Source organism: Hordeum vulgare, chromosome 6H (genome assembly GCF_904849725.1).
Source record: "Hordeum vulgare subsp. vulgare chromosome 6H, MorexV3_pseudomolecules_assembly, whole genome shotgun sequence".
NCBI classification, from domain to species: domain Eukaryota; kingdom Viridiplantae; phylum Streptophyta; class Magnoliopsida; order Poales; family Poaceae; genus Hordeum; species Hordeum vulgare.
The window spans coordinates 322,806,949-322,833,351 of record NC_058523.1 but is presented as its reverse complement, the minus strand read 5'-3'; the positions used below and the strand labels follow the sequence as shown (position 1 = coordinate 322,833,351).

Genomic DNA, 26,403 nt, shown 5'->3' with positions numbered 1-26,403 from the left:
GTCAAACTACAATCATATTTCGTGTACCATCGTTTTGTAGCGTCATCAAAAAACACTTTGCGTTTTGACTATAACTCTACAATTTTAAAATATAACGCTTTTGCCCAGAAAAAAAACTTGAATTTATGTTCAAGAGAAAAGAAAAAGAAATCTTGAATCAACACACTCTACACGATCGACCGCAATTCGACGGCTGAAACGGGCTCTATTTGCACACTTTACCTGTCCGCCGACGCACCCTGCTCTCCTTCTACCTCCACGCCGGAACCTCCGAGCTAAGTGAAGAGCTCCAAAACCCTAGCCATGCAGAAGCAGACGGGCAAGTCCGGTGGAGGCGGCGGTTCCAGCGCGGCCAAGCGCGGCCGCCCTTTCGGAAGCACCACCGGCAGCGGGGCTGCAGCCGCGGCCGCCGCGGCTGCCGTCGGCGACCCGGCGGCGCCGGCCGCCCTCGTCGGGCCTTCCCTCCATGTCCTCACGGCCCTCTCCGGTGAGCTTCTCCTTTGCCTCTTCTTAACCTTCAAACCGGGAATCCGGTGGGTTCTAGGGCACTAATGGTGGCAAACCACGTATTGGACCCTCGAATTGGAGTCGACTTGTTGGGGGGAAATTAGGAACTCTCTATTTCAGCCGCAGCTGCAATACTGTGAGTAATTACATGCAAACCATTGAAACGAAACACATACGTTAAGCCTTGGATCCAAGATTTGCTTACCAGAGCCCACGTTATGGGAAAACAGAAGGTTGCTCTGACTCTGAGTGCTGGTTCGCCTCAGTTAATTGTGTCTTGTTGCGAATGACCATATCTGATGATTGTCAAGTGTAATGTTGGAATTAAAACTGCCATCAGCAGCATGATAGAGAAGTAAAAGAGCAAGAGTTGTTGTTGAAACTGAGAGACCTCATCATTCTTCTACTCCCTTCAGATCCCGTCTCATAGCTCACAAACCATAGCTTCAGTCGGAAATCATACGCCTTCCCAAGCTGGTAGCAAATTTCATCCTAATAGACAATATTTGACCACACAAGCATATGCTTTTTCGAAGCTATGTGCTGCTAAAAAACCAAATCACCTAGCAAGATTACTTTCAGACTAGATCTTCCGTGGTCCAATTCATGGACACATAATTCTGGCTTCAGCAGAACAATGACTAATCTATAGGATACTGACCGAGTCAAGGCTGCTCTGACCATGATAGATACCTAGACTTTTTTAGATTGATCAAAATCATGCAATAATCGTGAACATGAAACTTCTTTTGTTCTTAGGGAAATTTGTTGCAAATGCAAAAGTATATTAGTGATGTTTAATCACATTTATCTCTTCAGCATACAATACTTTGGTGGGGTTTACTGCCAATATTTCATGGCTTCGCTCCGCATTATGTTGGATCATGATAACCCTGTTGGGTTGAGCATGCTTTGCTTAATTGTGTGTTTGTATACCTATTTTTTCTCTTGACCAAGTTTGAAACAGACTTTTTGTGCTCTGGACATATGAGATGAAATGTGAGAGGTCAACCTGTGTTTGGTTTATGTGCGTTTAAGGTGAAATGTGAGAGGTCAATGATTGGATAAGAGGATCTATGTACGTTTATTTTATCCAGAGTAATATATGTTTTAATATAGCAGCACATAGCATATCATAGCAACCACCAACTGAGCCTGCAAGATGATTAATTTTCATGTTTCTATATGTGTTGCACGAGAAAATGTGAATGAACTCGAGCATGGGCTGTGAATGCATGTTCATGTGTTGTGGTTTTCCCAGTCTTCAAACGAGATATATTTTGGCTGAGTAGTTGAGAAATTGCTTCACAGTATATATTTTTTATTTTCGCTGTGACCAGTTGTATGCCTCTCCCTTGTCACAAATGCAGACAGCCCTTTTTGTTCCAGTTTACTCAGACAATCAGGTTGTTGGTCTGCTAGTAATTTTCCGTCCCATTTGATACAGATGATGCCTCACTTCTGTGACATGAGCTTGAAATGCATGATCTGTCTTTTCTAGTATGCTTAATGGTTACCAGCATGACTATTTGGCAGAAGAAAAGTTAACTTCTTTTTGTTGTGGATTTTATAGATCAGAACAATAAAAGAATTGTCCTTGCATTGCAAAGTGGGTTGAAGAGTGAGATATTATGGGCATTGAACGCCCTCACAGTACTCTCTTTTAAGGAGAAGGATGACCTCCGACGGGATACAACACCTCTTGCTAAAGTTCCTGGGCTATTGGATGCTCTCCTTCAAGTTGTAAGTGCTTAGTTCCTGTGCTTCCTCTCCAGCTTGATCTAGCTATTACTGGATCATGCATTGTATGTTTAGTTCTCCAGGTTCCCAATTCCTTTGGCATTCACTGCTTGTTCATTTAAGATAATTAACTAATCTAGAATAATTTGTTAATTATAATTTATCAAGCTATATTTAAAAAATAATTTAGCTTGTCATCCTTATCATCAACATTGAAAAAAGTGTGATGTTCTCATGCAAACTCCAGGATTTGGCATCATTGTTGTAGCTGTACAGAAAAATTCTTAAGATATGTTTTGTTATTCACCCATACCATTTTTTGATTGATTGCCAAAGTTTTTATGTCTAATTTGACTTGTAAGGTTCTTGCATAAGACTGAGTTCTACAGTCTGCTAAGTTATGTGTTTATATTGATTTCCAGTTTTCCACAAAAAGGAACAATTCTTCTATCGGGCTGTACTATTGGTTTTTTCTTGCATTCTGTTTGATGCTCTGTCATCTTGTACAGATTGATGACTGGCGAGATATTGCAATGCCTAGGGACCATACAAAACCACCAAGAGTAAGAACTTTGGGTGTCAATACAACAATATCAGGATTTGGTCTTGAAAACGTTGGGAAAGTATACTCGGACAGCACCACGTATGTCATTATTGATCTCATCGATATCTCGATTAACCATCTCACTTTTCATGATTCGCGCAACATACTTATATTCTTTGAAATATGTTAATTTCAGTCCTCCAAACGATCAATCAAAGATAGAGGCCTCCACTATCACAAAGAAGAGATCTGCAGGATTTTTGTTTGATGAAGATGGTCTTTTTAATATTGATGATGAAGGGCGGACAGAGAGGCAACAGTGTGCTGTTGCGGCCTCCAATATAATCCGTAATTTTTCTTTCATGCCAGAAAATGAGACTATCATGGTCCAGCATAGACATTGCTTGGAAACTATATTTCAGTGCTTAGAAGACCAAAATGCAGGTAAAATATCATACTAGGTTATTGTCCTTAGTTTTTCATTCCCAGACATCGATGCTATGCTTTATTCAGTTCCTCTATTGTACATGTACAAATTAATTTGTCCTTGACTGAATATGTATGCTTCAATTTGAGCTGCAGATGCTTTCATCCTAATATTTATTATTAATGTCACCTATTTGATTTATGTGCTGGAGTTTATAGAGAAAAATAGAAATGTCACGAAGTTGCCATTTGTTTGTTCATATAATAATTTGGTTGAATTTTCCGTAGTGGATCAGATGAGTTGTCCTAGGACTATGTATTTCTAAGACAACAGTTCCGTTACTTGCAACAAATATTGTAAGACTTGAAACTTATCTTTGTGTGCATTTCTACCATCTGACAGAAGACGATGAGCTCATAACAAACATGCTGGAGGCCCTTGTCAATTTAGCACCTGTGCTGGACCTGAGGATCTTCAGCTCATCAAAGCCATCATATATTAAAATGGCGTGAGATAGAAGTTCATCACGAGTATTTTTCTCAATCTTTCCCTTTGATGTTGTTCCTTATTATTTTCCTTGGCTTTCTCCAAGACAGTGAGAAAAGCGCAGTTCATGCCATAATGGGCATGCTTGCCTCTTCAATAAAAGCATGGCATTGTGCTGCTGCTGAATTGATTGGGCGGCTGATAATCAATCCAGACAATGAATCGTTTCTTGTTCCTGTGATTTCACAGGTAAATCCTTGGTTTAGCAGACAGAGTCCTCTATTTACTATGCTATATAGATGGATGATTTTAAATAAAGCTATTTACTTGATATACAGATATACAGGAGATTGGTTGACCTGTTGAGCGTGCCAGCATTTGATGCACAGGCTGCTGCTGTTAGCGCCCTCTACAACGTATCTGAAGTGAACATGGATTGTAGGTTGAAGCTGGCTAGTGAGCGATGGTAAAATCTGTTTCATTTGGTCAGTGATAGCATACCATGACACAAATTTTGATCTGTTGTTGTTTCAATGTCCATTGGAACAGGGCTGTGGATAGGCTTCTAAAGATCATCAAGGCACCACACCCTGTGTCGGAGGTCTGTAGGAAAGCAGCGGTGATACTGGAGAGCCTCGTCTCGGAACCTCAGAATAGGATGCACCTCCTGGTTCACGAGAATACCTTTGCCGAGATCCTGACGTCGGAAGGGAAATACTCGGACACGTTTGCTCGGATTCTGTATGAGCTGACTGCAAGGCCAAGCAACAAGGTGACATCTGGGCAAGCTATCTGGGGGAACATAAACTGATGCATGTGCTGACCCCCCTCGACGTGTTGTTAAAACATAATCTAGGTGCTTTTATGTTGAAGTGTCATTTTAGTTTCTGACTGCATGTAGTAACAAGTTACTAGCTGCATTTTAGCTCCATGGTTATGTTTGTTTTAGAACTTTGTTGAAGCCAGACCTTGGTGGTAGAACGCAGCTTGTCTCCTGTGATGTATGTATCCTGCTAGAATACAGCACAGCCCTGTACTCTGTTTGCATTGAATCGAAGCTAGTGCGATCCTGTTTCCGTAAGCAGTGGTGCAGTAAGCTGCGGTCTTGAATTAGGACTTGACTATTTGGAGCATAACTGCATACGAACGTCTACTTTGTAATGTTTTTTTTTGGTATTACGAGAAAGAGAAGACTTTGTTGATCACTCGGGAGCCGCACTGTAGCCAGTAATGTTTTATCCTGCAATAATGCATTATTGTACATCTCTAGATGCGGATGTATGTAAGAGCATCTATAACCGGACGCCTCAAACTCCATATGCCAAGGCGGACACCCTGTCATAAAATTGACCGAGACGGATGCCTCAAATGTCCGGACTGACCGACATTCTTCATATCTAGTTTAAATATAGGACGGATATGAAATGCTAGAGCATGTCGGTCTTGACTAACGTTGACCCACTTGATCTTATGTATATTCGTTCCCATCACTTTCCTGGGCTATACTAGCTCATCCCACGTAGCCCCCATGATGGTCTGACCTCGAGGAGGAGATGATCGTTTGACTTGTGCTCCGCTGCTCTTGGGAGGAGGTTGTTTGACAACAACGCTTAATCTCCTTCCACCGGAAATCCATTGGGTCCGCACAAATGGCACATGGATCCATAGGTGTGCCATCGTTGCCTCGTCGGAGACGGTGAGGTCCGTCTGGCGTTGAACACGGTGGCAGGCGCGCAACCCCATTGTTGACGCGTCGAGCTGGAGGACGCATCATGGACATCATCCGACGCAAACATGGCGCGGCCTGTCCGTCATGCAAGGCAGCGGGTGCTTGAGGCGACGGCAGCCCTCACGATGGTGGGCGTTGGCGAGACAAAGTGGCATTCTTCGGCGCCCCGTATGGTGCACCAGTGCGGGCGTCGCAACTGCGTCATGATGAACGTCGTTGGCTTCTCCTAAGATGAATCTATCATCAATCTGACGTCCACCAGCACCCTCAGGGATACGAAATCTAACAGAAAGAATATGACATGGGAAGAGACAATGCCTCAAGTCCTGTGACCTGACTCGTGTCTCATGTCCTACTTTACCTTGCCGGCGACCGGACAAACACTCTGAACACAGGCATGGTGGAGCCGCAGTTCCGCTTAATATCTTAGTTTGAATTTAAAATTTCTAATTTAAGATATTCGATTGTACAAGGAATGATTTAGGGCTTGACAGTCACTCTTCGTGGATAGAAAGGTGTTTGAGGTGTCGAATTTATCAAGTCGAAGAGTAGATGCTTTAAGACCGATAATCCATCTCTGAGCCCGAGCTCAGATGCACCCGGTGAATAGTAAAATAATAATAATTAAATAACTTTAAAAAATTTCATTTTTTTGGTAAAAGATGCATGAGTGCGTGACCTCCGTGCCGATTTTCAGATCATTTGAGCATTTGAGCAGCTCTCGGTAAAAAAAGATAAAATCTGGTCTAAACAGTATAAAATAGTACACTTATTCACAACCCTTAATTTTGTCTTTTTTTGCTGAGAACTTTTCAGATGTCTAAATTATCTTAAATTTAACATGAACACCACGCATTCATGCATCTTTCACCATTTTTTTTAAAATTTTTATGATTTCACTGTTCATGTTCGGGTTCATACGAGCGCGCGGGAGCCAAATTGCCGCACTCATTTATAAAACAATTAATTTACGATGGAGGACTAGTACCCTACTGGAATGAGTTTTTGTTTTTATATAATTGAGTTTTTGTTTTTATATAATTGATTGATTGCTTGGTCTACACGTTTCCGTTTAAAGTAGGCAAAGCTGAAACGGAATACGATCTGCCCCTGACGGGTCGTAACTCTAGAAGATGTGATCAGCGTGAGCTGCATAACTTTCCTCGAGTTAGATGAAAAGAAAAGGAAAATGTTTCCCTTCAACGCGCTAGCGGAACTGACGCGCTGGTCGCTCGCTTTCTTGCGCGGGTCATGCAATATTTTTCACGCGCTTCGTTGGTCAATGAATGCAATTTCTATTCCGTGTAAATTTGCTGTAACTAGTATTTAAATTTGCTACTTCCTCCGTTCCTAAATATAAGACCTTTTAGAAATTACACTATAAACTACATACGAATGTACTTAGACATATTTTAGAGTATAGATTCATTCATTTTGCTCGTATGTAGTCTCCTAATAAAATCTCTAAAAGGTCTTATATTTTGAAACGGAGGGAGTACTAGCGTTTTTCATTTGTTGCATCTGTCCACTAAAAAAGTTGCATCACGTTTGGTTGCAACTTGACTTCGCTGTTTTTTCGCTACAACCGGTGTTTTTGGACTTTTGCTACAACCGTGTTAATTTTTGCTACAACCGGCATCATTTTTTCTGCAACCGTTTACTAAAAAAGTTGCATACACGTTCACGTAGATATTTGCTACAACCGGCGTTTGACTTTTGCTACCACGCATCATCAGCTTCGTTTTTTTGCTACGATCACGTAGATATTTTTTTGCTACAACTTTTTTTTATTGCAACCGTTGACGAAATTGCTGCATCGTGGACGAAAATTGTTGCATCGAGGAAAAATTGCTGCATAGAGATCTAACGACGCGGCCCACGTACAGGTGACAGATCGGACGGCCCGTGCGCGGCCGGCCGAACGATTCGACCGACGCGCCGGCGAAGAGCATTGCCCAAAAGAAAAAGCCTTTCCTCGAGTTGAATATGGAGGAAAACCTTCACCGCGCACGGCGATGCCTTTCTCAGATGCTAAAGCCAACTTTGCGACGTCTCTACTAAGCAAGAGCATCTACATCGATCCTTCAAATCCTTCTTAAACACCCAAACAGCCTGTCCGATCATTGTCCGGTCACAAAAATTCAACCTAAACGGACCTTTCAAACCGATCTCAAACGTCGGGGTTGACAGACATCCCCATTTCCAACCCAAATATGGGGCAGATATGGAGAGCCCGGACGCGCTCGGGTACACCCGCTACGTCGGCCTGACGGCTTGGCCCCATGCGGTTTCATAGGGAAACCCGATGATCCGACGGGCGCCTCAACCGTCGACGCGGTGTGAATGTCGCGTGGTGTCGCTCCGGCTCCCGGCCCGAGGTCGGGGCTAACTATTTAAGCCGGCCGACACCCCCAGCCTTAGCTCATCTGCCTCCTCCTTCTCTTTGTCGCCACCCGAGCCCGTCCACCTCCTCTCGCAGTTCCCTCTCCGTCAAGATGGTCCAACGGCTCATCACCACTTACGCGCAGCTCACTCCAGAGCAGCGCCTTCAAATCGAGGCGGAGATCTAGGCTCGCCACCCCGTCCGCATCGCTGCGGGCCTGCTTTCAAACTCGTCGGAGACGGAGGAGGAGGAGGAGGAGGAGGAGGAGCAGGAGCAGGAGCAGCAGGAGGAGAAGGAGCCAAAGGCCATGGAGGAGGAGGCTCCTGGCTTGAGCATAGCACAAGCGGAGGCGGAGTTCGCCGTCATCCAGTCGGAGGAGATGACGGAGTAGCAGGCCATCCTCGATTCCATCTGGGATGAGGCCGAGGGGGAGGACAATCGCCGGCTCATCCGACAGAGGCTGCCAGAGGACGACGCCCTCTTCGACGAGTTGCACACGACGATTGTGGCGAAGGAGGCCGCAACTGTAATGCCTCAAGTGTGTAACCTTCCATATTTGGAACCTTCTCCATGTGGGTCCACCTTGTCATTGTCATGAGAGCTATCAATGCATGTGATTTCATGTGGTGTCACCTTGTTTATTCTTTCTCTGCATGCATGCATGCCATATCATTTCATGCCCATGTCTTTGTGTGTTGCATTGTGATCATATGAGGAGGTGTGATACCTTGGGTGAGATGTGGTGTTGTGAATTGTGTGGTGTGGTGCTACTCTAGTAGATGCTTGTGGATTTCAACTAGGGTTTCAAAACCCTCTCTCTCTTTTATTCTAAGCCAAATAATCTTTGCCTCTTCTCCGTTTTTAAAATGTCCAGGGTTTAGCATATTTTTGTGGTGAAATTGTATTGGTGAAGTTGCTGCTTTATCTTTTTTTTGCAAGGTGCAAATATTTCCAAAACAGCCAATGTTAATGCTGTTTTGAAAATATTTAAATGCCCCAAATACTCCTTTTCTATTTTTCTTAAATAGGACATGATTTATCATGACCAGGGGTATTTTTGTTTTGTTTTTATTCCCAGTAGATTTTGCTGTGCTTTATTTCTTCTCTGGCTTTTCCAATAAATAGAAAAAGGCCCAGGGATTTATTTTTCTCTTATGTGGCGCCTCAGGTGGGCTCTCTCCCTCCGGCGGCCCAACTCTTCTTCCCCCGCGCGGTAGCCCAGCTCCCACGACCACCTTCCTCCTTCAGACGTCGCCTGCAGTCCCGCGCCTCCTTTCCGTCAGTCTGGCCGAGAGAGAGAGTTGCCGTCGTGAGGGCTCAAACGTCGAGGCCCCTCATAAAGCGTGGGCGTCCGTGCCTCCTCTCTTCCTAGGGTTTCCCCCTTCCCCATCTGCGCCGCCACCATATCCTCTCTCCATCTCCTTCCCCTCTTCCTTCCCTGTAGGCAAGTCTGTGTAGTTTGCAGCAGAGAGAGAGAGAAGCACATCGCCGTCGTCTACCTCGCTCCCGTCGGTGTCCGGCGCCGCCTCCATGTCCAGGGGCACGGGAGAGGTGCCCGCGCCCCATTCCCGTCCTCGGTGAGGCCGGGGAGCGACCTCATCGATGGCTAGCTCGACGTCAACAGCTCGGACCCGGTGTTCTCCTTCCACAACGTCGGCCTGCAGCAGGGCCTCCTTGAGCGCGTCTTCTTCCTCTCTAGTCGGCCTCCTCCACCGTACGACATTCCCTCTTCCTTCCCTAGGTGAGGATCCCTCTCCTCCCTCCTCCCCCCTCGAGTAGATCGGAGTAGAGGTCGCCGGAGTTCCTTTGTCCCGAGAGGAGGCCATGGATGTTTGTTGATGTTGTGTGGGTGGTGTGTTCGGTAGGTGTTGGAGCAGAGCAGGGGCTTCCTCCCCATCGTGGTAGCTAGCGTAGTGTGGTGGTTTCCCCCTCGAAGGATCAGCAGCAGGGTAGAGCGCTCCGGCGATTCCCTGTCGCCGACGACTCTGCGTGCAGAGCAGAGCACAAGGTGCTCGTGTTAGCTTACCTTGTATTACCCCTCCGTTTGTCAGTAACCGAAGCGTAGCGCAGTGGTATGTGTATGTGTGTGTTCTCATGAGATCGTGGGTTCGAGTCCCAGGGGTTGCACCCCCTTTTTGATTTGTTTTTCGGTACAGTGGCTTGCCGCTGCAGGGCAACATATCCTGCTGCATTACCCTATTCTGTCGAGCAGAGGCCTCTAGCAGAGTGGTTTGGATCTGTGGGCAGTACAAGGGGGTTCAGGGTTCGATCCCTCTCCCCCCTCCTTTTTTTTCTTTTGCTAAGTATTTCTTTCCCCTTGTGCTAATTTCCTTGGCTGTGTAGATGCTGTGTTGCACTAGCTAGAAGTGTGGTATTTTTTTGTAGCTATCAACAACATGTGGCTTCTATTTTTTTGCTCCAAGTTATACAGCTTGTGTTGCCTAGTGTTGTAGCTAGTTGTGCGTATAGGTGATGGTGTAGATTTGTGAGTGTGTGTATGTGGGAAGTGCCATGTATGTGAGTGTGTATAACTAGGGTGATATGCTTAGGCTAGTGCTTATGTGAGTGTGTGTGTGTGTGGATGGGTTTCCCCCCTTCCCACATACCTTGTGTGAGTGTGTGTGAAGATATGGTCTTAGTAGATATGCATGTGTAGGTTCATGTGAGTGTGTGTGCCCATGGGCATGGTGATGAACTCACGCACCCTGGTGTGATGTGAGTGTGTGAGTGCTCATGTGAGTATGTCTCACACATATCATGCCAAGTTATGCCTTGATGGGCATATGTGCAAGATTACATGTGTAGGTGTTTTATTTATGTTGTGCTTGTCTCATGTGATGGTGTGGTGGTGTGCCAAGGCACATGGGCATGAGATCTACCCCTCATGTGCACCATTGATGTTGTGGTCATGTGCAAGTGATTGTGTAGGAGGTGTTCTAGTGAATAGCACATGTGATGATGCACTATTCACTACATATGATTCTATGTAGGTTTTCTTCTCTAGTTTGTGCCTATTTGTTGCAAGCAAGTGCATAGGTATTTTATATGGTTTTGGGGTAGAATCATCCCAGGAATCCATTGGTGAGATTAGTTTTGCCATTGGAACACTTTCTGGAAACGACATATTTCAGATTTGTTCTATGTTTAGAGCTTGGTTCCATGAGGTGTGGTGTGCACAAGAGTTTGATTCTTGGTTGTGGCAGTAGAGGGTGACCCCCTCTACCACATGTTGGTTTCATCTCATGCTTAGGAATTCATATGTGCAAGTTGTGGCCATCCAAAGTAGGCATGTGGCTGAACACTAAGTCTGAGAATCTGTTTATATTTTCTTCTCGTGTTGATGAGCTTGTGCAGGTCAATGTGTTGTGATTCATGTAACGACTAAGATGCGGTCCTTTCCGATTTGGGGATCGAGGCCCCGAATTGGAAAGAAGCGCATCTAAGTGTTTCGCAAACATGGTAACATAGCACATACATGAATAATAGAGGAATGACAATAAGGGATTCAACTGTCATCTCATAAAATATCAGAGTTACATCACACATCCAAACAAGGTAGTTCCGCTATGGAATACAAAACAAGGGAAATGACTATGCTACCTTGCATGCTTGCCCATGATCACGACCATGCCTCATTCTTCTGGATAGTTCACGTAAAGGCGGTCGTTCTCCTCGTCGTACTGCCACGCCAGCTGCGTGCCGTCGGGATCACCTGTCTCGGGGGATACCTGAACCTGTTGGTGTTGTGATGGAATCTGTGAGCCACGGGGACTCAGCAATCTATGACCTCGGTGCCAGAACTAGTCAAGAGCATCTAAGCTTTATATGGTGGCTAACTTATGTAGAAGATATATTGAAGGTGATCTATTCTAGCGGTCGATGTTAGATGATCACTAAGTGATCCTGAACACCTACCTACGTCATTCATAACCCCATCGTGTTCCCGACCGAAGAGAGATCTTCGAAGGGGACAGTCATGGTTACGCACACATTTGGCAATTTTATTAGCTTATGTTTAAGTTATCTATTACTGGATGTCAACAAATATTCCAAGTTGCCACATAACCGCGGGCACGGCTTTCCGAAAGATTAAACCCTGCAGGGGTGCTCCAACTAGTCCATCACAAACGTACACGGGCCACAAAGTAATCCTCTATCACGAATCTCGTGATATCGTCGGATTCCTTAGAGCAAAAACCTCAACTCTGGGGAGAACCAAAGCTTCACCGGGATTCCTATACGCAAGATATATCGCTAAGGTAAGACAATACTAGCAGGACCTCCCGACGTGTCGATGACCCTGATAAGAGCCGCGTATCTCAGTCTCACGACACGACGGATGGAACTAGCTACGAGAACCAAACCTCAAGTTTCCTTGTGGTGGCCCCGCAGGCAGACCAGTTTGGACCAACACTCATGAGGAGCACTGGCCCGGGTTGTTGATTAAAGATCCTCGGGGTGATCATTCCCTATGCAGATTATTATTAAGTGATTAGCAAATTAACACCAATGTTGGGTCCTTTCGGACAAGTCTTAACCCTACGTGATTTATCGAGGGGGTCCCCATAACAACCCCGAACGTGTTAGGAGAGATCATTATGGAATCAAACACCGGTAGCGAGTAACTATGGCGGCAATAACGGAACAAAACAGCCGGCAAAAGGCTAGGCCTTCCGTTATTTACCAAGTATATAGGTGCATTAATTAAATAATAGATTTAGCATAATGATATCAAACTCATGTTATTACATGAGACAAAGCAACTGCAACTAGCAACGCTAACATTAGAAGCTTAGCAAAGCCTACTTAGCCATTCAAGATTTGCTAGGAAGGGATAAGTGTTTGGGTTTCATGGCAATTCAGGAGGCAATTATTTCAGTGGTAGGCAGCGAGCATATGATGGAAGAAACGTAATCTAGCATAACAAGTCTAGAGATGGAATCAAGGTCATATCATCTTGACTGTGATATCCTCAGCTTGGAACTGTTCTTGTTCGTCCTGCACGTACTCTCCCGAATCCACGTACTCGTTCTCCGATCCTGGTGCTACCCAACATAAGAATAACATCCAATGAAAAACAGCACCTCAAGATGCAACAAGCACATGATGCATGAGATGAATATGAGCATGCATCACTATTCTACTCACTAGCACAAGCATGAGAACTAAATACATGTTCCTGGACAAAACTGCATCCTAAGCTATCTTGACATGCATGAGAATGACATTATCAGATGTGTATCGTGAAAACGATGCAAAAGCATATAAAGAACATTACAAACGGAGCTACGGATCAACGGGAAACAACGAAACAAGAAATGAAGCCCTACGTGTCAAATTCATCACCACACACTCCAATGGCTCAACTCTGGTATTTCCAGGTAGACAAGACAGAAAAAAAACCAACATGGATGGAGTGATGCAAAGAATATCACCACACCATCAACTATGCACTCACAACCAACAAAATACCAAAACTACACAATTTGCCATAAACAGCATCATGGCACTTTGTGAGCCACATGCAAAGCACCTACAGCCACCTAAACATGCCAAATAAGATATGTGGCAGTAGCTATCCAAGACTACTACAAGCACGAGCAAAAATATCACACAAAGGAGTTAAACACAGAAAGTTACACAGCTGCAAACTTGCCCAAAAATATCAGATTTCACGGACTTAGTGAAAATTCCAGATTCTCACTATCTGTTTATGCTCTGAAGCATTTTGACAGCAGACAAAAGAATATCTACAGGACTCCAAATGGAATGAAAATTTACATGGAGCTATACAAACATATAAGATTCAACTTTCCAGTTGAAAGCTAAGGCTGAATCACAATACATTGACGTGCACAAGCTCATCAACAGGAGAAGAAAATATAAACAGATTCTCAGACTTAGTGAAATCTGAGATTTTCACTAATCTGGAATTTCAGCCACATGCCTACTTTGATTGGGCACAACTTGCACATATGGTTTCCTAAGCATGAAACAAAACCAATATGTGGTAGAGGGGTTCACCCTCTACTAGAACAACCAATAATCCAACTCTTGGGCACACCACAACTCATGGAACCAAGCTCCAAACAGAGAACAAATCTTAAATATGCCATCTCCAAAAAATGTTCGAAAGGAAAAATTGACTTCACCAATGGATTCCTGGGATGTTTCTACCCCAAAAACATATATAAAACATATGCACTTGCATGGAACAAAAGAGCACAAACTAGGAAAGAAACTCTACATGGAATCGTATCTAGTGAATAGTGCATCGTCACATGTGCTATTCACTAGAACAACACCCACATAAGCATATACACATGTCCACAACATCAATGGGGTACATGAGGGGTAGACCTCATGCCTATGTGCCTTGGCACACCACCACACCATCACAAGCAACAAGCACAACATAATAACATCACCTACACATAGGATCTAGCAACCCTATTTAAACATGCACCCAATCCTTTAGATGCACTCCTACCATGATAAATCTACAAAACACTCCTAGTGAAAACACCACACACTCACACACACACATCAACAACTACCTACACCACATATAAACAAGGTGTGTGGGGAGGGGGAAACCCATCCACACACACTCACCCTCACTTGTGCACCAAAGGCACAAGCACAACTACACCACATCACTACACATGCATACACTTGCATGAAAGGTCTAGGGCACACCCTCAAGCTAGATCAGTAGCACCCTTAGAACCTAGAACACATTACACAAGCACATCCTCTACACATACAAATAAAACTACAAGCACAAGCTCAACTACTCATGCTGTTAAGGGCAAGAATAAATGGCACAAGAATTATCCTAGTAGCTACACCTAATATACTCACATGCTTATGCAAACAAGAAGTAAAACAAAAGAAAGAACAAACAAAAAAATAAAAGATATAGGTGAGGGTTCGAACCCTGCACCTCTGGATTCTACAAACCGCAACACTCCACTCTGCTATGCACCCAGTGTTTGACAGAGGAGGGACTCCAACCAGGATAAGCTGTTCTGCTGCGCTACACTACTGCGAGAAATAAAATGCAAAAGGGGGGGTGCATCCGCTGGGACTCAAACCCACGAGCTCACGAGAACACACACATGCTTATACCATTGCGCTATGATTTGGACGTCTGATAGAGTAGGGAACTAAAACAAGGAAAATCGCACGAGCACTCATTGCTCTGCTTGGCACGCAGAGTCGCCGGTGACAGGAAGGACATCGGGGCTGATCTGCTACTACTGCTGCCCACGAAGGGGAACCACTACCCTACCGCTGCTACCACGATGGGGAGGAATCCCCTGCTCTGCTTCGACCCTACTGAACACACCACCAACAGACACACACACAAGCAAGCAAGACCTCTCCCTGACAGAGTAACTCCGACGAACCCTAGTCGATCCAGTCGAGGAGAAGGAGGGAGGAAGGAAGGAGGCAAGGCTCCTCACCTAGGGAAGGAAGAGGGGAAGCCGTACGGTGGAGGAAGCCAGATCGGAGGTGAAGAAGACGCTCGGAAGAAGCCCCTGCCGCAGAGCCGACGTAGTGGAAGGAGATCACCGGGGCCGAGGCGTTGACGATGAGCTGGCCGTCGACGTGGGCGTTCCCCGGCCTCAGCGAGGTCGGGAATGGGGCGCGGGGAGCCTCCCGAAGCTCCTGGACATGGCGGCGGCGACGGACGTCGACGGGAGCGGGGGAAGACGCCGGCGAGTGCTGCTCTCCTCTCTCTGCTACTCTAACTACAGAGACTTACCGGCGGGGAAGAAAGAGAGATGGGGATGGGGAGAGGTGGCGGCGCAGATGGGGAAGAGGAGGAACCCTAGAAGAGGGGAGGCATGGGCGCCCATGCTTTATGGGGGGGGGGTCCTCGACGTCTGTGCCTCACAGCGGCAGCGCGCTCTCTCTGCTGGCCTGACGGAAAGGAGGCAAAGGTGGAAACGGTGTCTGAAGGAGAAGGAGGTCGTGGGAGCTGGGCTTAGCGCGGGGGAAGGGAAACTGGGCCTCCTCGAGGGAGGGAGCCCACCAGTGGCGCAACATAAGAGAAGAAATAATCCCTGGGGACTTATTCTATTTACAGGAAAAACCAGAGAAGAAATAAAACACAGAAAAATATACAGGGGATAAAAACAAAACAAAAATACCCCTGGTCATGTTAAATCATGAGCTATTTGAATAAAATGTAAAATAGATTTTTAGGAGCAAGTTAATATTTACAAAACAGCATGGTTTGGATCTGTTTTGTAATTATTTGCACCTTTCAAACTTAATTCAAATCCGAAACTTCACATCTCCACATCCATCTCAAATCAACCTAAATCATGGGCATTTTTAAAACAGGAAATGAACAAGTGGAAAAAGAGCTTGAGATAATAAAGAGGAGAAGTTTTGAAACCTTATGCCACCACAAGTACTATTCCTATTATCACATGCAATCTACTAGAGTTGCACCACACCACACATCACAACTCATATAACACAAGATCACAAGCATCACCTCACCTCATAAGGACACAATGCAACATCACAAACACATGGCATGATATGGAATGCATGCATGCAAGGAAGAATTAGACAAGGTGACACATGAAATCATAGCATAGGTAGCTCTCATGTCCATGACAAGTTGGACCCACATGGGAAGGTTCCAAATATGGTAAGCTACACACTTGGGGCATTACAAACTATCCCACACTACAAAAAGATCTTGCCCCGAGATCTACGTCTGAAAGAACTCCAGAAATTCAGAACGGAGGTGATCCTCGCGTTCCCAAGTAGCCTCTTTATCGGAATGGTGTGACCACTGCACTTTGAGAAATTTGACAGACTTGTTGCGAGTCGTGCGCTTAGTCGTCTTGAGGACCGCAATTGGATGCTCACGATAAGATAGGTCAGGCTGAAGGTCGATGTCTTGAAGATGAACAGTGCGCTCGGGGGTCTTGAAGCACCTCCAGAGGTGAGAAACATGGAACAGATCATGCACATTTGCAAAGTTTGACGGGAGCTCAAGCTGGTACGCAAGGTCGTCTCTCTTGCCAACCACTCTGAACGGACCAACGAAACAAGGCGCAAGCTTGCCTTTGATGCCAAAGCACTGCATACCCCTCACAGGCGACACCTTGAGATAGACGAAGTCATCAAGCTCATAAGACATGTCACGATGCTTGCTATCATAATAACTCTTCTGACGGGACTGAGCTTCTCTGAGGTTGTTGCGAATGACCCGACACATCTCCTCAGCTTCTTCTATCAAATCATTCCCAAGGATCCGACGCTCGCCGGTCTCGGACCAGTTGAGCGGGGTACGACACTTCCTGCCATAGAGAATTTCAAACGGAGCCTTGCCAGAACTAGCTTGATAACTGTTGTCATACGAGAACTCCACAAAAGGCAGACAATCCTCCCACTTCATACCAAAAGAGATAACACAAGCTCTCAGCATATCCTCAAGAACTTGATTGACTCGCTCCACTTGACCACTAGTCTGAGGATGAAAAGTTGTGCTGAAGCGGATCTTCGTGCCCACTTCAGACTGAAAAGAGTCCCAGAACTTGGAAGTGAAGATACTTCCGCGATCCGAAGAGATCATCATAGGAACGCCATGCAAAGACACAATCCTCGAGGTGTACAACTATGCAAGCTGAGCTGCCGAAATGGATTCCTTGACTGGAAGAAAATGAGCCACTTTACTCAACTTGTCGATCACGACGAAGATGGCATCATTACCCTTCTTGGACTTCGGAAACCCGGTGACGAAATCCATCTCAATGTGATCGAACTTCCACTCGGGAATGGGCAAAGGATGCAAAAGACCCGCTGGACGTTGATGCTCTGCTTTCACCCTTCGACATATATCACATTCATTTACGAACTGAGCAGTCTCACGCTTCATACGAGTCCACCAGAAGGTCTGTTTCAAGTCCTGGTACATCTTGGAGCCTCCAGGATGAGTAGAGAGCAGAGAGTTACGAGCTTCTTCCATGATTACCTTTCTGAGATCACCTTTCGGGACGACAAGACGATCCTCGAAGAACAACGTGTCTCTGGCATCAACAGTGAAGCACTTATACTGGGGAAGACTCTTTGCCACGCCAATCTTGACTTTCTTCACCATTGCATCAAGAAGCTGTGCTGCCCGGACATGATCTTCCAAGGTAGGAGAGATCTGAAGGTTTGCAAGAAATCCCTGAGGTACTAATTGAAGGTTGAGCTTCCCGAAAGACTCACGAAGACCAGACTGGAGAGGTTGCAGAATAAGACTGTTGCAGTACGCCTTCCTGCTCAAGGCATCCGCCAGGACGTTAGGTTTGCCTGGCGTGTACTCAACACTCGGATTAAAATCCTAGAGCATTTCCACCCAACGTGTTTGCCGAAGATTCAAGTTAGTCTGAGTGAAGATGTACTTGAGACTCTTGTGATCGGTGAGTACTTCAACCTTCCGTTCCAACAAGAGGTGTCTCCAAGTCATCAGATCATTTACCACAGCTGCTAGCTCAAGATCATGCATAGGATAGTTCTTCTCCGCTGGCTTCAACTACCTGGAGGTATAAGCAACCACCTTCTTCTCTTGCATCAGGACTGCACCAAGACCCTGGAGAGAAGCGTCACAAAACACCTGGTAAGGCTTGGAATCATCTGGAGGAACCAAGACTGGAGTGGAGGTAAGCTTCTCTTTGAGTGTGTCGAAGGCCAACTGACACTCTGGAGACCAAGCATACTTAACACCCTTCTGAAGAAGACTTGAGAGAGGCTTCGCAATCTTGGAGAAGTTCTCAACAAACCTTCTGCAATAGCTTGCGAGCCCGAGAAAGCTTCGAAGCTTCTTCACATTCTACGGAGGCTCCCATTCAACAATGGCTTGCACCTTGGACGGATCAACCTTGATGCCCTCGGCAGAGATAATGTGACCAAGATAGACGACTTCTTTCAGCCAGAACTCACACTTGGAAAACTTGGCATACAACTTGTACTCACTCAGCTTATCAAGCACCAATCTGAGATGTTCTTCATGTTCTTCCTCAGTTTCAGAAAAGACCAGAATGTCGTCGAGATAGAGCAAGACAAAGTCATTCTTGAACGGAGAGAATATGTAGTTCATCAATCGACAAAATGTCGGAGGAGCATTAGCCATACCAAAAGACATGACCGTATACTCATATGAGCCAAAACTAGTCCTACAGGCAGTCTTCGGAATATCTTCTTCGCAAATGCGAATTTGATGATAGCCCATTCTGAGATCGAGCTTGGAGAAGACCTTAGCACCTTTCAACTGTTCGAACAACTCAGTTATGTTCAGAAGTGGATATTTGTTCCTGATTCTATTCTTGTTCAATGGACGGTAATCTTCATATTCGCAGACCACTGGGACTTGCGAAATAGGATTAATCTCACCCTTTTCATTCAAAGAGAACAGACGGATTATATCATCGCGCGCCGCGAATATAATCACGTCCTCCGAAGAGTGGGTAAGCTTCACTTCTTTAGCTTCACAATCAATCGATGCCTTGTTCATGGCCAGCCAGTCCATACCAAGGATCAAGTCAATGTCGGAATTGCCCAAGACATACGGAGAAGCCAGAAAAGAATAACTGCCTATCTTGAGAGAAGCATCCGAAACGAACAACTGAGAGCTCATCTGCATACCCGGAGACACAACTTGCAATGACTTGGGAAGAAACTCGGTCGCAATATTATTACCAGATGCAAAGGGATATGACATGAATGAATGTGATGCGCCAGAATCGAATAAGACTTTAGCAGGAATATCATTAACGAGGAGGTTACCCATGATCACATCTGACGATTTTTCTGCCTCAGCTGCATTCACCATGTTGACTCGAGCTGATCTGGGGTTGAACTTGACAAGAGCATTACTTGGAGGTTTGCCTGGAGGAGGAGGCGGCAGACGGAGCTGAGAAGTGCACTTGTTGGCATAATGACCCTTCTGCCCACACTTGTGACAAGTAACCTCTGCTGGTTGCCGGTACTGAGTCTGAGGAGGCCCTTGCTTCTGATGCTGGAATCTCTGCTGAAAGACTGGGTTGGGTGGGTGGGAAGAACCACGAACACCAGAATGCTTGAGCTGCTGCCAGTGCCGAGGAGGAGGAGACACCCAAAACTTCTATTGCTTCTGAACCACCTGAGTAGAGGAAGAGCTGGAATCTCTGAAGCGCTTCTTAGAATTCTCCACCCTGAGCAAGGCTGCCTCTGCTCTGAGAGCTAAGTTGTAGAACTTGTCGAACTCCTCAGGATCGTGCAAAGCAAGAGCTAACTGCAAATCTTCTTTCAAGCCACCTCTGAACTGATAAATCTTGCTCTCTGATCACGGATATCCTGCAGGGCGTATCGGGCTAGCTCGTGGAACTCAACGTTGTACTTGTACACGGAGTTACCACCCTGCTTCAAGCGCCTGAACTTCTCACACATTTCCTCCACGAAGCTGGAAGGAATGTAGTGGGACCTAAAGTCACGGCATAACTCATCTCAAGTGATCACTCTAGCGCCTCTTGAATCCTTCAACTATTGCCACCAGATAGAAGCTTGCCCCTTCGACTAGAATGTTGCAAATTTGACAAAATCCTCAGGACGAACATTGGTACACCCGAAATGCTTTTTCATATCACGCATCCAATCCTCGGCATCAAATGGCTGGTCACAGGAAGTGAAAGTCTTTGGCTGATTCGACAGGAACTGACTCAGATTAGCAAACTGATTTCCACCATGCTGGAAATTGCCTTGCTGCTCGTTACCCCTCTCTTGCAACAACTGAAGCAGCATCTGAGTGTTTGCATTATTAGCAGCCATCACCGCTTGCCAAGCCTCAGCAGGAGGAGGCGGCGGCGGAGGAGGATTCTCCGGAGGAGGAGGTGGTGGCGGCACATCCTCACGCCCTGGGTTATGACTAGTCGGTGGAGCCATCCTGAAGACGGACGCCACATTAGCCCACAGAATATATTGAAGATATAGCTGAATCAAAATGACAGGAATATCTGAACAGGAATAAGCAATTGCACTCTAACAAAATAGTAAGAATGCTTCCTCAAAGTGACGGTCGACAAAAATTCTGATTAAGACCACTGCAAACAAGTATGAGCTAGAATTGCTCGGAGCAAACATATGATCGAGATTTCATCCGATATCTTTGTGGATAAGATCGCACGAGCTCGAATTTACAGTAGCCATCCTGTGCAAGGTAGTGCACACGACATATAAAGTATCCCCGAGTCATAGTGAGCTACAAGGACTCTTTAAGACACAACAAGAACCGCTGTAAGACGACCGTGAACAAACATACCCACTGAACATCGAATCCCAACCTCAGTCATGCATCTGTAGGAAGATAGTCCTATAAGATACTACTTGATATCCCACCTATGAATTCCTGAAATAACTGGTCATGCAATCTGGTACACGGATACAAGGAGTAATATCACACAACTCCTATACTAACCCGTCACCTGTATCACATCCGTCAGCACACAACCAGCATCTCGGACCTTCATCTACAACAGACCCTCGTGATCACAACGATACCAAGTATGGCAGTACTCCCGGAAAATGTGCACCAGTACTGGGGACATCGGGGTTATCTTGCCACTACCAGTATTGAAGCAATTACGAACATCCTTCGTTCTTAGATACTCAGAAATATGAATGATGGCGATGTGCACAAGAATCCCGTGGAGCTTAACTCCTCGGAAGAAATCAACGCAGACAGGAGGCACCAAGACAGAACTCTGTCACATCGAAATCATATAGATTTCACAAATACCCGCGTGATCCTAAAGTTTTTTTGAGCGAGAAAAGGAGTAGAATTAAGATTTCCTAAGACGGGAACCTCACCAGAGCATGGAAGAGGAGAAAAAAGAATCCTATTCTCCGATATAACTATGACTCAAAACATTTTACTAGACTCGACTCGGCCAAGTACGATCAGACAAAGGCTCCTATGGTCGTAAGGCTGTGATTACCAACTTGTAACGACTAAGATGTGGTCCTTTCCGATTTGGGGGTCGAGGCCCCGAATTGGAAAGAAGCGCATCTAAGCGTTTCGCAAACATGGTAACATAGCACATACATGAATAATAGAGGAATGACAATAAGGGATTCAACTGTCATCTCATAAATATATCAGAGTTACATAACGCATCCAAACATGGTAGTTCCGCTATGGACCACAAAACAAGGGAAATGACTATGCTACCCTGCATGCTTGCCCATGATCACGACCATGCCTCAGTCTTCTCGATAGTTCACGTAAAGGCGGCCGTTCTCCTCGTCGTACTACCACGCCAGCTGCGTGCCATCGGGATCACGTGTCTTGGGGGTACCTGAACCTGTTGGTGTTGTGAACGAATCTGTGAGCCACGGGGACTCAGGAATCTATGACCTCGGTGCCAGAACTAATCAAGTTATTAGGTTGGAAAGGTGAAGTATTTAGGTTGCAGCATCCTAAGCTTTATATGGTGGCCAACTTACGAAGAAGATATATTGAAGGTGGTCTATTCTAGCAGTCGATGTTAGATGATCACTAAGTGATCCTGAACACATACCTACGTCATTCATAACCCCACCGTGTTCCCGATCGAAGAGAGATCTTCGAAGGGGATAGTCACGGTTACGCACACAGTTGGCAATTTTATTAGCTTATGTTTAAGTTATGTATTTCCAGATGTCAACAAATATTCCAAGTTGCCACATAACCGCGGGCACGGCTTTCCGAAAGATTAAACCCTGTAGGGGTGCTCCAACTAGTCTATCACAAACGTACACGGGCTGCAAAGTAATCCTCTATCATGAATCTCGTGATCTCGTCGGATTTCTTAGAGGAAAACCTCAACTCTGGGGAGAACCAAAGCTTCACCGGGATTCCTATACGCAAGATATATCGCTAAGGTAAGACAAGACTAGCAGGACCTCCCGACGTGTCGACGACCCTGATAAGAGCCGCATATCTCAGTCTCAGGACACGACGGATGGAACTATCTATGAGAACCAAACCTCCAGTTTCCTTGTGGTGGTCCCGCAGCCAGACTAGTTTGGACCAACACTCATGAGGAGCACTGGCCCAGGTTGTTGATTAAAGATCCTCGGGGTGATCATTCCTATGCAGATTATTATTAAGTGATTAGCAAATTAACACCAATGTTGGGTCCTGCCGGACAAGTCTTAACCCTACGCGATTTATCGAGGGGGTCCCCATAACAACCCTGAACGTGTTAGGAGCGATCATTATGGAATCAAACACCGATAGCCGGTAACTATGGCAGTAATAACGGAACAAAACAGTCGGCAAAAGGCTAGGCCTTCCGTTATTTACCAAGTATATAGGTGCATTAGTTAAATAACAGATTTAGCATAATGATATCAAACTCATGTTATTACATGAGACAAAGCACCTGCAACTAGCAACGCTAACATTAGAAGCTTAGCAAAGCCTACTTAGCCATTCAAGATTTGCTAGGAAGGGATAAGTGTTTGGGTTTCATGGCAATTCAGGAGGAAATTATTTCAGTGGTAGGCAGCGAGCATATGATGGAAGAAACGTAATCTAGCATAACAAGCCTAGAGATGGAATCAAGGTCATATCATCTTGCCTGTGATATCCTCATCTTGGAACTGTTCTTGTTCGTCCTGCACGTACTCTCCCGAATCCACGTACTCGTTCTCCGATCCCGGTGCTACCCAACATAAGAATAACATCCAATGAACAATAGCACCTCAAGATGCAACAAGCACCTGCTAATTGAGATGAATATGAGCATGCATCACTATTCTACTCACTAGCACAAGCATGAGAAGTAAATACATGCTCCTGGACAGAACTGCATCCTAATCTATCTTGACATGCATGAGAATGACATGATCAGATGCGTCTCGTGAAAACGATGCATATACAGAACATTATAAACGGAGCTACGGATCAACGGGAAACAACGAAACAAGAAATGAAGCCCTACGTGTCAAATTCATCACCACACACTCCAATGGCTCAACTCTGGTATTTCTAGGTAGCCAAGACAGAAAACAAACCAACATGGATGGGGTGGTGCAAAGAATATCACCACACCATCAACTATGCACTCACAACCAACAAAATACCAAAACTACACAATCTGCCATAAACAACATCATGGCACTTTGTGAGCCACATGCAAAGCACCTACAACCACCTAAACATGCCAAATAAGATATGTGGGAGTAGCTATCCAAGAGTACTACAAGCACAAGCAAAAATATCACACAAAGGAGTTAAACACAGAAAGTTACACAGCTGCAAACTTGCCCAAAAATATCAGATTTCGGGGACTTATAGAAAATTCCAGATTCTCACTATCTGTTTATGCTCTGAAGCATTTTGACAGCAGCCAAAACAATATCTACAGGACTCCAAATGGAATTAAAATTTACATGGAGCTAGACAAACGTATAATATTCAACTTTCTAGTTGAAAGCTAAGGCTGAATCACAACACATTGACCTGCACAAGCTCATCAAGAGGAGAAGAAAATATAAACAGATTCTTAGACTTGGTGAAAATTAGAAATTTTCACTAATCTGGAATTTCAGCCACATGCCTACTTTATTTGGGCACAACTTGCACATATGGTTTCCTAAGCATGAAACAAAACCAATATGTCGTAGAGGGGTTCACCCTCTACTACCACAACCAAGAATCCAACTCTTGGGCACACCACAACTCATGGAACCAAGCTCCAAACATAGAACAAATCTTAAATATGCCATCTCCAGAAAATGTTCCAAAGGCAAAAATGACTTCACCAATGGATTCCTGGGATGTTTCTACCCCAAAAACATATATAAAACATATGGACTTGCATGGAACAAAAGAGCACAAACTAGGAAAGAAACTCTACATGGAATCATATCTAGTGAATAGTGCATCGTCACATGTGCTATTCACTAGAACAACACCCACATAAGCATATACACATGTCCACAACATCAATGGGGTACATGAGGGGTAGACCTCATGCCTATGTGCCTTGGCACACCACCACACCATCACAAGCAACAAGCACAACATAATAACATCACCTACACATAGGATCTAGCAACCCTATTTAAACATGCACCCAATCCTTTAGATGCACTCCTACCATGATAAATCTACAAAACACTCCTAGTGAAAACACCACACACTCACACACACACATCAACAACTACCTACACCACATATAAACAAGGTGTGTGGGGAGGGGGAAACCCATCCACACACACTCACCCTCACTTGTGCACCAAAGGCACAAGCACAACTACACCACATCAGTACACATGCATACACTTGCATGAAAGGGCTAGGGCACACCCTCAAGCTAGATCAGTAGCACCCTTAGCACCTAGAACACAATGCACAAGCACATCCTCTACACATACAAATAAAACTACAAGCACAAGCTCAACTACTCGTGCTGTTAAGGGCAAGAATAAATGCCACAAGAATTATCCTAGTAGCTACACCTAATATACTCACATGCTTATGCAAACAAGAAGTAAAACAAAAGAAAGAACAAACAAAAACATAAAAGATATGGGTGAGGGTTCGAACCCTGCACCTCTGGATTCTACAAACTGCAACACTCCACTATGCTATGCACCCAGTGTTTGACAGAGGAGGGACTCCAACCAGGATAAGCTATTCTGTTGTGCTACACTACTGTCAGAAATAAAATGCAAAGGGGGGGGTGCATCCATTGGAACTCAAAACCACAAGCTCACGAGAACACACACATGCTTATACCACTGCGCTACGATTCGGACGTCTGACAGAGTAGGGAACTAAAACAAGGAAAATAGCACGAGCACCTGGTGCTCTACTTGGCACGCGGAGTCGCCGGCGACAGGAATGACTCCGGGCTGATCTTCTACTGCTGCTACCCACGAAGGGGAACCACTACCCTACCGCTGCTACCACGATGGGGAGGAAGCCCCTGCTCTGCTTCGACCCTACCGAACACACCACCAACAGACACACAGACAAGCAAGCAAGACCTCTCCGTGACAGAGTAACTCCGGCAAACCCTAGTCGATCCAGTCGAGGAGAAGGAGGGAGGAAGGAAGGAGGCGAGGCTCCTCACCTAGGGAAGGAAGAGGGGAAGCCGTACGGTGGAGGAAGCCGGATCAGAGGGGAAGAAGACGCACAGAAGAAGCCCCTGCTGCAGATCACCGGGGCCGAGGCGTTGACGACGAGCTGGGCGTCAACGTGGGCGTTCCCCGGGCTCAGCGAGGTCGGGAATGGGGCGCGGGGAGCCTCCCGGAGCTCCTGGACATGGCGGCGGCAACGGACGTCGACGGGAGCGGGGGAAGTCGCCGGCGAGTGCTGCTCTCCTCTCTGTGCTACTCTAACTACAAAGACTTACCGGCGGGGAAGAAAGAGAGATGGGGATGGGGAGAGGTGGCGGCGCACATGGGGAAGAGGAGGAACCCTAGAAGAGGGGAGGCACGGACGCCCATGCTTTATTGGGGGGGGGGGGTCCTCGACGTCTGTGCCTCACGGTGGCAACGCGCTCTCTCTGCTGGCATGACGGAAAGGAGGCAGTGGTGGAAACGAC

General features: G+C 45.7%; 1 protein-coding gene across 2 annotated transcripts; it reads left to right on the top strand.

Annotated features, from left to right (window-relative positions):
* The first annotated feature begins 208 nt into the window (after positions 1-208).
* LOC123402049 (armadillo repeat-containing protein LFR) lies at positions 209-4,785 on the top strand. Of its 2 annotated transcripts, none has more exons than XM_045095909.1 (8): positions 209-487; positions 2,081-2,250; positions 2,757-2,890; positions 2,988-3,235; positions 3,624-3,726; positions 3,815-3,953; positions 4,043-4,170; positions 4,254-4,785. In XM_045095909.1, exons 1-8 carry the CDS (start codon positions 304-306, stop codon positions 4,513-4,515), a joined length of 1,368 nt encoding a protein of 455 aa, XP_044951844.1. In that variant the 5' UTR covers positions 209-303; the 3' UTR covers positions 4,516-4,785. The 2 variants fall into 2 exon arrangements, with proteins under 2 accessions (XP_044951844.1, XP_044951843.1); XM_045095908.1 differs by having other exon boundaries at positions 210-487; positions 3,621-3,726.
* Positions 4,786-26,403: the final 21,618 nt, after the last annotated feature.

Bases quoted from the DNA above. Each gene is read 5' to 3' on its own strand.
- LOC123402049 (XM_045095908.1), top strand. From the start codon at position 304: ATGCAGAAGCAGACGGGCAAGTCCGGTGGAGGCGGCGGTTCCAGCGCG. The intron at 488-2,080 runs GTGAGCTTCTCC...TGGATTTTATAG, and splicing joins TGTCCTCACGGCCCTCTCCG to ATCAGAACAATAAAAGAATT. The intron at 4,171-4,253 runs GTAAAATCTGTT...CCATTGGAACAG, and splicing joins AAGCTGGCTAGTGAGCGATG to GGCTGTGGATAGGCTTCTAA.